This window comes from Triticum aestivum, chromosome 1D (genome assembly GCF_018294505.1).
Source record: "Triticum aestivum cultivar Chinese Spring chromosome 1D, IWGSC CS RefSeq v2.1, whole genome shotgun sequence".
NCBI lineage: Eukaryota > Viridiplantae > Streptophyta > Magnoliopsida > Poales > Poaceae > Triticum > Triticum aestivum.
Window position 1 is genome coordinate 82,994,376 of NC_057796.1, and position 12,626 is coordinate 83,007,001.

Below are 12,626 nucleotides of genomic sequence, written 5' to 3' on the forward strand. Positions count from 1 at the left end.
CAATTCAGCTTGCCTATTTGATGTGGATGTAGGATGCAGATGCTTAATCCCCTGGTTGTCCCGTCGGGCCGTCGTCCCGGCCAGTGGTTCTCATCGTGACTGCCACAACCCGCTTCACCGCCTCTTCGGGCTATAGCACCGCGGAACAAGGTCCTTGCGGCCGTCTGAGGCCGGCATCACCAACCCGCGCACCACCGCTACATCACCCCTTTGGGCCGTAGCACCGCGACACGCGGTCCACACTGCCCCGAGATCTTCCTACTGTCACCCCAATCTACCCGCCGCTGCTGCGTCGCCCCTTCGGGCCGTAGCGTCGTGGCCCCCGGTCCACTCCGCCGTCACCGCGCGTCGATCTTTCCTGGTATGCTCCGCGCCGCTTCCCTTGGCGCAGGAACGCCACCGTCTGCGCCGGTCTTCATCACGCCGTCGGGTTCCTTGCCTACTTCGAGCATCGCCGCCGCGCTCCTAACCTAGCCCGTCCACCTCCTTTGTCTTCTTCCAACACCTGCCCGTCACCAGCGTCGACGTCATCTTACCTGACCACTTCGTCTACTTCGACCACCCTTGGTGACATCGGCCCCACGCAGATAGGCACCACAACCGTCATCGAGTCTCCTTCTCTCCTGGCCCCTCCGACTCCTCAACATGGCGTACAGCTCATGCAGGTCCCTCATCTACACATGTCCGGTGCTGGCAACACCGAGGTGTGCCTTCGTCCACGACGTGTCCTCGGGCCTGGCAAGCCTGGTGCGATGCTTCATCAACTTCGTCTTCGTCCGTCTACGCATGCCCGGTGCTGGCAACACCAACGCGTGCTTTCGTCTACGATGTGTTCCCGGGTTTAGCAAACCCGGCGTGACGCCTCGTCAACATCATCCTCTACACGATGCAAACTACTTTGACACCACTGCGCCCATGACTAACTCGGCGCCTCCTTGCGCCCGCAACTCCAAGGCGAAATCCTCGACACCGGCTACCCTGACTCGACATCGATCACGGTGTTCTTCGCACGGTTACCTCGACCACGGCTACACCACCCTGCTCTCTCGGCTACATTGACAAACGGCACAAAGGGCTACCGCCTTGCTTATGCAACCTCGTCGGTTTCCACTCCAGCCACAACTTTCGTAATGCATCGACCGTTACTATTGGGGGGGGGGGGGGGGAGTCCATCGGCTTGCCTTCGGATTCTTCTTCAGTCTTATCGTCAGCGTCGCTACCGTTCTGACTGCGGGGGATGTTGAGTATATGATTGTTAGGAAGTATAGGATAGACTAGGATTTGGTCCTGCATTGTCTTGTACTCCAAATTGGTCATTGTACTCCTATATATATGCCCACGAGGCTCAAGCAATAAACAACGATTCCACCATTCCCTCTCCATCCCTTCTAACAGTGACAAACTAACCGGCAAGAGCATGGGTGTTGCACAATACTTACTTGATTAAACACTTTGGATTCATGTTCATCCTCCTCATCATAAGTTCATAACACAAAGGGACGACGGATTCTACACTTTTCACATCCGTAGTGAAGTTGTTGTATGTGCAGCATACTCTTCAGTTAGCCTGAAATAGTTCTATTGCAGCTACCTGATGTTTGCTGCTATTTTCTTACCTTTGTTCCTTCTTGTAACCAAATCTGGTAGTAACATGTACGTTTTATTTCATTTTTCTAATGAAAGGTATCATTTTTTCGAAAAGGAGGAATAACCCCCGGCCTCTGCATCTCTTGATGCACACAACCATATTATTAAAGATGCAAGGTTTTTTTTTTTATATCTGTGTCCCTAACTCAAACCCGCTACTCAGATTTTCCCCTAATTTTAAAGCGTGCTCAAATTTACCTTTTTGCCGTTAAGTGACCTTATAGGAATACCCTTCCGCTCCGTTTTCGTCCGGTCAAAGGGGTTTCACAATTTATTGGGTGTTTATTGGACATTTTGCCCCTGCCTCCATGTGTCACTTACATGTGGGCCCCCCAAAAAATAGAGAAACAAAAAATGGAAAAATCCCTCCCACCTCTCTCTCTCACCTTCGGCGAGCGCCGGCTCCCCTGGACCGTGCGCTGCCACCACTAGCTCCCCACGCGCCGCAGCCCTACCTCCATCCCATCCTCCCTCTCCCTTCCTCCCACCCCCTCCCTCTCCCTTCAACCCTCCTTGTGCAGAGCACCACCGTCATCGCTGCCATCTTCTCCATGAGGCCAATGGCCTCCTTGGGCTCAACCTCCATGTCCAGGAGCTCCGCCATGATCTCCTTGCCCTCCGCAGAGATCGAATTGATGTGGGGCGCCTCCATTAGTCTGTGCATTGCTGTCTTCCCTACCTCCGACCAGCCGCCATCCCGCCCTGATCTTCCACTCCGGCGAGTGTCGACTGCCCTCCCTATTTTCCTCGGCAACCGGACTTGGCCTCGGATCTCCTGGTGCCTCCGCTCTGAGTTGCGCGCCTCGAGCCATCATGACCGTGAGGCCATGTTTCGTCGATCGCCGTCGTTGTCCTGGATGTCACTTTGGTCTTTCCCATCGTACGTGCTGGACGCGTGTAATGCGTGGAGGCCTTGCTCGACCGCAGGTACCCCTCTGCCTCGTTAGCGTGCACCGCCATGTTCGCTACCGTGCGTCCTCGCTCGGACCAGCGCCAGTGCAACCTGATTTCAGCCGGCCAAGCCGCTGCCAGTGGCTCCCACCGCCACGTGGGGCCGTTAGATTAGGGTTATCTTTTTTGCGAGTTAGATTAGGGTAAATCTATGATGTGGGTATTAATTAGTTAAGTAATCTGTTAATGGCATATTAAGTCCATCTAAAATAATCAATCTAAAATAACTAACCTATGACAAGTGGACCCAATCCCCTGTTGACCCAGTCAATTGTTGACCGTTTGACCTTGATAGTGCGTCCTGCATGTCGGTGACATAAGGAGGCAGGGGCAAAATGTCCAGAAAACATCAAGTAAACGGTCAAACCCTTTTGACCGGACGGAAATGGAACGGAAGGGCATTCTATAAGGGGAACTAATGATAGAGGGGAAATTTTGAGCATGCTTTGAAATTAGGGGTACATGTGAGTAGGTGGTTTGAGTTAGGGATATAAATGCAAATGGCCCAAGAAGCAAATCCAGCAGCTGAACAACATCGACCCGGAACAAAAGCGAAAGGAAAACCTGAGTCCGCATGCCTCGCGATAGTAACTCTACTAGATAGCCACTAACCCTATGTTACAAGACACATCCGAAATGAAAAATACACAACTCCTAGGCTACGCCTTCAAGAAGGAATCGCCGCACATGCACTGATGATGGCGAGTCCACCAAGGTTGAACTCCGGATTCTCATCCTCAAAGCCAAGCTTCAATCCATCACCTTCAGCAAGGACACGACACAGGCATGCGTCGACGTAGCCCGATCAAAGATCTTGTGTTTCCACCCGAGTGCATAAACTCTTCGTTGAAGGCATCTGTTATTCTGGGTATCTCTGTCAGACTTGTATGGTACATGTGCAGTATTATTGTATTCTGCATTTGATGCTAATAACCGAATTTGCTGCAATCTAAAATTAACTAAGGTTCCCACTTGAGTCTTGATTGCTTTGCCAAGTTCGTTTGTTAATGAAGGAGCATGATTTGGTAGTTTAGGTGGTTCCTTAGCCACAGTAGTAGCAGAACTGACGAATCGGGGGAGGGAGGGTTATTGTCACCTCACATATTCTTCAATAAAGTAAAAATCTATTCTATATTTCAGAAATTTTCTCCACCCGCAACTCCACCATGTCGATCTGCTTCTCGAGCAATTCCACCATGTCGATTTGCTAAGTGCCCATGGTCGAATCAAATGTAGCTCCGGAATTTACCACGGGAAGAACCCAGAACCCTCGCGGTGACCTCACCCTTCCGTTGCCGACAAGGAGAAATCGACCGCCAACATAGCCCAAAAAGATACAAAGGGTCTGCACACACTAGACCAAATTAATCGTCTCCGAGGATTGACAAGATACTGATAACAATGACAGGACCACAACATAATTAACATGAATTCCACTCAAACTAGCCAGATTTTACGAAGGAGTTGGGTACTAGTTCAAGGATCAACCAATTCTGCCAAGTAGTTCTAGGGTTTTACACTGGAGTTAGCTATTACGAGTTGGAGAAGGGAGGAAGAATAGATCCACCGATTGTGAAGAGGGGTTCCAATGGCCGGAGACGATAGAGGCAATGGCATGAAATGGGACAGGATCATGAAGCAATGACAGAGTTGATCACCCTTTACTGAAACAGTCAATTACACTAGTGATCTTAAAACTTGGCTAGGAAAGTCACTTTAGCATCGCAAACTAGAAATGGAAACAAGAAAAACGAGACAATGGGTCAAACTTGCAACCTACGGATCGCGAGCACAACATGCTAGCCACTGCAGCCGCCACAGTGATATAGTCAGTCCGGATAAGGAAACATAATCTATGACAAAGGACACACTCGTTGGGCTTAAATGACCTTCAGGTAATGCAGTCCATTTTGCACGTTTTTCTTTTCTTTTTTAACATTATAAAATGTGTAAGTAATAAAAATGATGTTTAAATACTCGTGTGTTATAAATATTGTACATACAAACGATGGTTAATCAGTAAATATAATGTTTCTTAATATACATTCTCAGATTATATTAAAAAATGTTCAAGTATTATTCAAAAATATTCATATATTATAATTATGTTTAGAAATTATAAATAATGTCTAGTTTTTTCATTTTATAATAATACAAATATTCAAAAATTGTAATCATAAATATTATTTTAGTTATAGAAACATTTCAATTATTATACACACATTTTTTATAGTTCATAAGTATGTTGTTAAGAAAATATTTTTATAATTTAAATATTTATAATACAAAAATAAAAATATTGATATGGATATTGAATTATGTAATATTTGAATTATACTTTGTGAATATAAGTCATGAGTAAAAATTATACACCAGTTAATGTTCATAAAATTTAGTAAATGTTTATATTCAGTATTTAAAAAAAAATGAGCTAGAATGTATAAATGTTTTCGTATTCATTGAACATTTGAAGTGTTTGTATTCACAGACCAGTTTTTAATATAATCTATGATTGTATATTTAAATGTCTTTATTTACTAATTAACTAACATTTTTATGTATATATTTATAACACGGGAATATTCAAACATTATTTTTATTACTTACATATGATTTACAAATATTTTAAAAAACTAACGCGTGCAAAATGGGCCGTAGGAACTGCGGCCCATTTAAGCCCAGCGAGCTTCCTTATGATTATACATCAGGTTTTCGTATCTCTATTGTGAACCAACATATAGTTGGATGGTTAAGAGAACAGTGGTATCCATAGCCCATCAGGGTTTAAATCCTGGCTCTCGCATTTATCCTGGATTCAGACACCTTCGGTGGAAGGAGACACTCTCGTTGACTACAAGGCGGATGTGTTGACTTCGTCAATTTCAAGATGATAATGTCGACTCTGTCTTTCCTGAGTGCGCGTAGGGGTAGGATGTGCGTGTGTTCATAGGGTAAGTGTACGTGCGTATATATGAGCGCCTATGTCTGTACTGTGTTAAAAAAAAGGTTTTTCGTGTCTCTGTTAGACGTGACAGAGTGTTGGGCTATTTTTTTAATAATAGATTTTTAATTAACTTTCAGAAATATTACGCCAAATTTATATTTTTTCAAAAATAATACATAGTCAGCCATCGGGTGGCCAACTGGAACTAATTCGCTTACAGCAGGTCGATTAGTACCCCGTCGGCTAACTGTTGGCCGACTGGAACTAATTAGTATGTGGACACACTCTCCCCCTCTCGTTGCTATGCATCTTCTAGATAGATCTTGCGTGAGCGTAGATTTTTTTTTGAAATTGCATGCTACATTTCCCAACACATGAACCGATCAAAGAATGAAGTAGTCAGTGCAAATTAAAAGATATAAAATATTTCTCAAAACATGCATTATGGACAGACGGAGATTAATGAAATGATTCGAAAAAGACTAGACCAGTCAGCAATGCACCTAATGATTGATACGGTCTATAACTCTTAAAAGTTATCTGCTTATCAAGCACTGAGAAATTTCCCATACTGTCCCTTTACAGAACCGTACATGAGATTTTCACCTCATACGGCTCCTCGGTCAATTCTTTCGAAGAGATCCTTTTTCTCGTTCGAGAGTCTCCGACTAACTAAGACCAACTGAGTCACGTTTTCATGTTCTAATTGAACACTTTCCATTTATGATATGATTAAATGAGAAGATTGTTCTTTTACCAAACATATGCCGATCAAATCACGTCTTATAATAAGAAGAAATCTTTCTCGGTATCAATCCCCTTGCCCCTCATTCTTTGAGAATCAGAAGGATCCTTTTCGAGTTTCCATTTCTTCATTTGGAAATTTCATAGTGACAGTCATATCCACCGCAAAGTATAATGCTGACCAAGCTTAGTGCATCTGGACGAAGCAGCTATTTAAGATGGTCTTGTCGCTCCTCAAGAAACGATGTGGGACTAAACCACCAGCTATACTTTGCCGAGTTTTTTTTTCGGGAACTCGACAAAGCTACGAACCATGGAATTCTGATAAAAAATGAATGTTGGCAAATGTTTCAAGTAAAAAAAAAGACCTCAGAGCACATGAACGGTATTAATTAACAGAGAAGATTTATAGTGACAGTCATTTCTTCCACAAAAGGTGCAATGATGACTGTAGCTTACTGTTTGTGGACGACGCCGCAATTTAAATTGGTCCGGCCGCTTCTTAAAATCCGAGGTGGGACTAAACCACCGGCTTTGTTTGCCGAATTCTTTCTTTCGTATGCCACGTACCGATTCGTATAGGTGTCGTATTCTTCAGACAAAGTGTCTAATCTCTACTACTATTAAACAAGCAAACATATTCATCGCTAAGTACACCCAGTCTAGCCTCCACATAACAACAACAAAAATTACGGCCTTATGATCAGACCCACAAATTTGAATCTAACCGTTCAGATGATCACTAATCCACGTCAAAAGTACGTTTAGCAGTTTGATGGAGCAGACGAAAACTCTGTCACCCGCCTCCGCACTTATCCCGCAACAATCACAATCGATTCCAGAAAAAGACCTACAATTGCAACCCCAATATCCTCCCGGGAGCTCTCCCCGTCGACCGCACAACGCCCTCATCGGCACGCTCTTCGCCGGAGCGGCCCAGAGCGGCGTGCGCTGGAAGCTGGATCCGGGAAGGAGTGCGGCCACAAGCGGGAGACAAGGGGAGGCGCGGTTGTGCTCTCTCTGGTCGCCGGCGCGGCCACCAGAGGGGAGACGGCCAGGGGAAGCGGCGGCCTACGACTCTGTAGGGGATGCAGCGTCTGGCGGGAGGGGGCGCGCAGTAGGGAAGGCAGCGGTCGGATCCAGGCGCGGGTGAGGCCTGAATGCCACACGGGGCCCATGGCGGCCAGATCCGGGCCACGCATGGGAGTCGGTGGTGTCCCGCCGATGCGTAAAGGAAGCACGGGGCGGCGCGTCAGTGTGTCGTCGTGCACAGCACCGTGCGGGGTGAGCGATGGGATGCAAACGACATTGTAGGCGCCGATGCCGCACATGCTTGATTTGCTGCTGCCGCCGCCTCCGCTTGAGGTCTACGGACGCTGTCGACGAGTTATGAGGCGGAACCATCGAGCACCGAGCTGGAAACGACACCATCGAGGATGACAGACCGCCACCGAGGCTGATTGTTGTGGACGCGCCTGCCCACTACAAGTCTCCTATCGCTGTTGTGTTCCGAGCAGCCAGAGAACTACAGGTGCACGACTCCTGCAACCTGGTATTTGAGATGCATTTCCCAATCGTCCTGATTATGGACTTCTGCTCACGTTTGGTATGAATGAATCTCTGAGAATAATGTGGAATCATCTCATCTTCATACTTCTTCCAGCCAAGTAAGCTTACTTATTTTTCTGATCTGTAGTTCATTTTTATTACAGGAGCGATCTGAATTAAAACAAGAATTCTGTGGAGTCTGCTTGAATCAATTGTTCATCTCTACATTAACGAATAGGTATGGAGTTGCTTACTGTTACTTCAAAATAGCAAGACTGTCTGATGCTTGCTACATAGTGATTAGATACCAATAAAAATAATATATATTTCCTTTTAAGAAGTGCTATATACATTTGCTCTCTGAAACTGGAAGTAATGTCATTGTACCGACTTGTCAATAGATGCTGGTTTTTATGTATGCTTCTTTAATAGCAAGAACATAGTTAATTGTGTTCTTCTTTATTTCCATAAGGCGCTGATTGATTGCTATGTCTTCCTATTTTGTAGTGAGATTACCAGAGCATCCTGGGCCTCCGACTTCTTGATATGATCACTGGATTGTTCTTTAATATTTAACAACCAAGACTGTTCTTTCCTGCAAAAAATATATTTTCTGTCATGAACTACTAATGTCACTATGATGTCTCAAAGAGCTTTCTTATAAGTTTGTGGTTATGCACATATACATGATCTGGTAAAGGGGGAGACAATGCAAGTGGCAGAGATAGAAAGGTAGAGGTGGAAGAAGAGGGTGTGGTAGAGGAAGAGAAAGTCATGCCAAACAGAAGTGGCAGGGGTTGAGGAAGGTCAGGTACAAGCTGAAGATTAGGAGGAAGATTTACAACCCAGTGTTGAAGGATGTGTCACATTTTGTTTGGCCGTAGCTACAATCCAAAAGGGAGAAATGCAGAAGAATTTGTTCAGACTTGAAACATGTGTGATCGAGGAGAGAGCAACACCCAGCAGTCTGCACTACACACTTGACATATGTACAAAGGTGAAAATTTGCCCTTTTCTTGGTGCTTGTAATTATTGATGTCTCATGGTTAAGATAATAAGTATGCACTTTGTGATGCTTTTGTTTTGTTATCTCTGATTAGACCTTGTTCTGTGTCCATGTATAGAAGAAAAATATTTTTTGGGGCGTACTATGACATTTCTGTGCCATGGCACATTTGATTTCAGTTTTTTTGGAGCATACAGATGTACACACCATGATAATATGCTTCTAAGCATGTTCAAGAAAATAACACTTATGTTGGATCATGCTGGATTTTACTAACCTCATCGGTAATGCATCTGTGCATGATCATACTTGATTGCATATTCTCATTCAACGGGAATGGGTGCCCTCACAACCAATATATAGTTGTACATCAATGAAACAACTTCATGTTGACTGAAGTACCAATCAGGCATATTGGCTCTTCTGTACGTGTACGTGATCTAGATTATCTTCTGTTGTGAAGCCCGGGAAGGATATAACCAGATAGACCATGTTGAAATTAGGAGTTAATCATGGCTTAGAATTTTTTTAGTTTCATAGACGTGAAAGAGTTGAGTGTTCTTGAGCAGCTTATAAAATGTAGTCCGTGTTTGCTGACATGTTAGCTCCTATTATATTTTTTCGGGTCTCATATAAGAGCTATTCAACTTATAATCCTGAATAGTTGCATGCAATTTTAAGAATGATTAAAAACCTGTTGCAGGATTTATGTGGGCACATGACATACCCGTACATATTGTGAAAGTTTACAAGAGAAGCATGTTGTTCTAAATGAATAGTCGCAAATACGGACCTGGCCATGGAAAGATGAACACTAATTGGCCACAAATGAGCTACATTGTTCAGGTTATGAGTAGTTCTACCTTTATTAGGCTTGCACATCTGGTTTGTCCGTCAGTTAGTTCTCTGACTGGTTTTCATGGTGCACAAACTTGTATCTTACAACTTAGATGAATTATGTCATTTGACCGGCTTATGTGGATTCCACTTATTTCTATGCACACTTGCATATCAAATTTATTTTATTTCCGGTGCCTATTGTAATGTCCGTTTCATAGGAACCAAATAGAAGGAAATAGGATTGGTATTTTTCTGATTGGAAATAGTATACCTTATATTTAGTTAATTTTGGATACAATTATGAAAAATCTTAGATAGATCGTGCTATGAAATTGTTTCTGTGATACAGTATGAACAGTGATGTGTGGCAGACAAACATCTATGGTACAGTGGTTGCCGGCGCTAGCTAAGGGGTGTGGCCATGGTGCATCAATTTCTATAAAAGGTCTATATGATGATAGAATTAGGAACCATATGCTCTTCGTATGAGTTATCAAATTTTTTAGAAGGTTTATATGATGATAGAATTTTTATATTTCATAATAAAATGTATTTTAGTTGAAACGTGCGTTGCACGTGCATACTTACTAGTTCTTCAGTAAAAAGAAGATGCAGGTCTTCAGGGTCTTGGCACTCCTGCGACCGCGAGTGCCGAGTGGCGTGTCACCGTCCCGTGCGTGCTCCAGGCCGGCTTGGGCATCGCCATGGCGCGGCGGAGCTGGTGCCACACCTGTGTCACTGTTGAACAGGAAGGCAGGGGACGCCGGTGAGTGGCATGTCGGCGTGCGTGAGCGTCCCCGGCGTCTCGGTCCGGCACGGCGAATGCCCGTCGTAGCGAGGCCTGGCGGCGTAAGGACTGCCTCTTGGTGACCAGAAGCCCGGGCGAGATGGCGAGCGTGTCCAACGGTTCTCCAGACCGTAGTTCACCTGGGCTCCTACGGTCCGACCTCGCGTCGGATTCGGCACTTCCAACGCGGCGGGATTCCCAGTTCCGACGACCTGGATGATTCAATCACAGATTCACAGTGCTAATCAGGCCAAGAAGCAATCTACCCCGTCCCATCCAGATTTTCAAACAATCTAATCTGTCAATCAGTCTTCCCGGCCAGCTGATTACATTGGCCCTGCTTGGTTCCCACGCTCTCGGCAATCCGGCTCCGACGCCAACACGGCGAGCTCCCACCGCCTCGCGCTTGGTATAACCCTAGCCCCGCCCCTCTTTCCATCGTTTCCTTCTCGTCCATCGCCTCCTCCCGTTCCCCCAGACCTCCACTGCCCCATCGCCATGCCGGCGTCTATGTGGAAGAAGCGCCCGTCCCCCGGCCTGCGTGAGATCAACCGCGAGCTCGATCGGCGCCGGAAGCTCGCCGTGTCCGCGAAGGGGAGAGTTGCAATGAAGTCCCCTGCCGTGCAGCCGCCTCCGCGTAGATCGATGGTGCTGATCCCGTCTGTGTCACCGGGCGCCGCCACCATGGAGCTCGCCAACCCGACGGGGGACGGAGTTGCAAAGAAGTGCTCCACCCGGCCGCTGCCGCACCGGCCTGCCCTGGCCCCACTCGCAACAGCCAAGGCTGCCTCCAAGAAGATCGCCTACCTGGACATGGGAGCGGCTGAGCAGCGACGCACTGCCCCGCCGCGCCGAGACCCGCTGATCCCGACCGCGTCCACCGTGAAGGTCCCCGTCGTGGCGAACAGAGGAATTCCCAAGAGGTGCTCTGCCCCTCCTCCGTCGCCATGCCAATCCGCGTGGATCCCGCACGCGCCGGCTGCCACCGTGAAGCTACCCAGTTCGGGTTCGAGCACATCCGAAGCAGAGTACAGCAAGAAGACGTCATCGGCACCGATCCCGCGGCGCTGTTCGTCCACCTCGGCGAAGAAGGGCACGCCAGTGAAGGTGCGCACGCTGCTGGCGAACCTGCCGACGGGGGAGCGCCTCTTCTTCTTGCGCAACGCCGTCGCCGTCTCCGACGCAGAGGACGGCTACATTGAAGTGCTGTACAACGGCAACTACCCTCCCGACGATCCATCTCGAGCCGTGCGCGTCGCCATGGACCGGATCAAGACCATGCCGCCCACCCAGTGAGGACTGAGGACAAGGCGGTCGTCAAATCTCCCGCTACTGAAGAAGCTCGAGGCGGATACCAGTAGTTCAGAAAGGTGTGGGAATACACGAAGGAATTAGGGACCTGAAAGATGCCTCCTTGCAAGTTTTTGGGTCATGGACGGCACTGACAGGTTTGTGTGGCGAAAGGCTAGCCAGCCAGTCAAGACGCAGCATCTGAATGTAAATCTCGGGAGTCCTGGATCATGCGCTCCTATGATGTAATGAATTTCTCGCATGAATGGAATGAAAATCATTTGCTTCAAATTGTTTGGATAGGCCCGTGAGAAACTAAGCGGCAAGCATGTGTGATGCACAATACTTGCTTGATTAAACACTTTGGATTCATGTTCATGCTCCTCATATCATAAGTTCATAACCCAAAGGGACGACGGATTCTACACTTTTCACATCCATAGTGAAGTGGCTGTACGTGCAGCAGACTCTTCAGTTAGCTTGATTGAAATAGTTCTGTTGCAGCTACCTGATGTTTGCTGCTATTTTGTTACCTTCGTGCCTTCTTGTAACAGGGACCTTTTTTTATGAAAGGTATTAGAGCAACTCCAACGGGTCGACCCAAACGGACGGTAATTTTGTCCGTTTTTTGTCCGTTTGGGTCGGCCAGGCGGACACGAACGTCCGCTTCCGCGTTTGGGTCAGCGCGTGTGCCCAACGCTGGCCCGACCCATTTTGACGGTGCTAGAAAAAAACATGCACATTTAAAATAAAAACAACATTAATTAAACATTAAAGCCCGCCATGAAGGACGACGAGAGTCCACGCGTCCACATTTGCATTTAAGAAAAATAAAAACAAACTAAACTACGAGGCGGCACGCTGCCCTC

The 12,626-nt window shown here is 46.6% G+C and overlaps 1 protein-coding gene across 2 annotated transcripts; it reads left to right on the forward strand.

Annotated features, from left to right (window-relative positions):
- The first annotated feature begins 7,059 nt into the window (after positions 1-7,059).
- Positions 7,060-12,097, forward strand: LOC123180467 (translation initiation factor IF-2). 2 transcript variants are annotated; one of them, XM_044592519.1, is made up of 4 exons: positions 7,060-7,892; positions 7,999-8,072; positions 8,342-8,831; positions 9,544-12,097. In XM_044592519.1, exon 4 carries the CDS (start codon positions 10,966-10,968, stop codon positions 11,761-11,763), a length of 798 nt encoding a protein of 265 aa, XP_044448454.1. In that variant the 5' UTR covers positions 7,060-7,892; positions 7,999-8,072; positions 8,342-8,831; positions 9,544-10,965; the 3' UTR covers positions 11,764-12,097. The 2 variants fall into 2 exon arrangements, with proteins under 2 accessions (XP_044448454.1, XP_044448455.1); XM_044592520.1 differs by having other exon boundaries at positions 7,060-7,817.
- Positions 12,098-12,626: the final 529 nt, after the last annotated feature.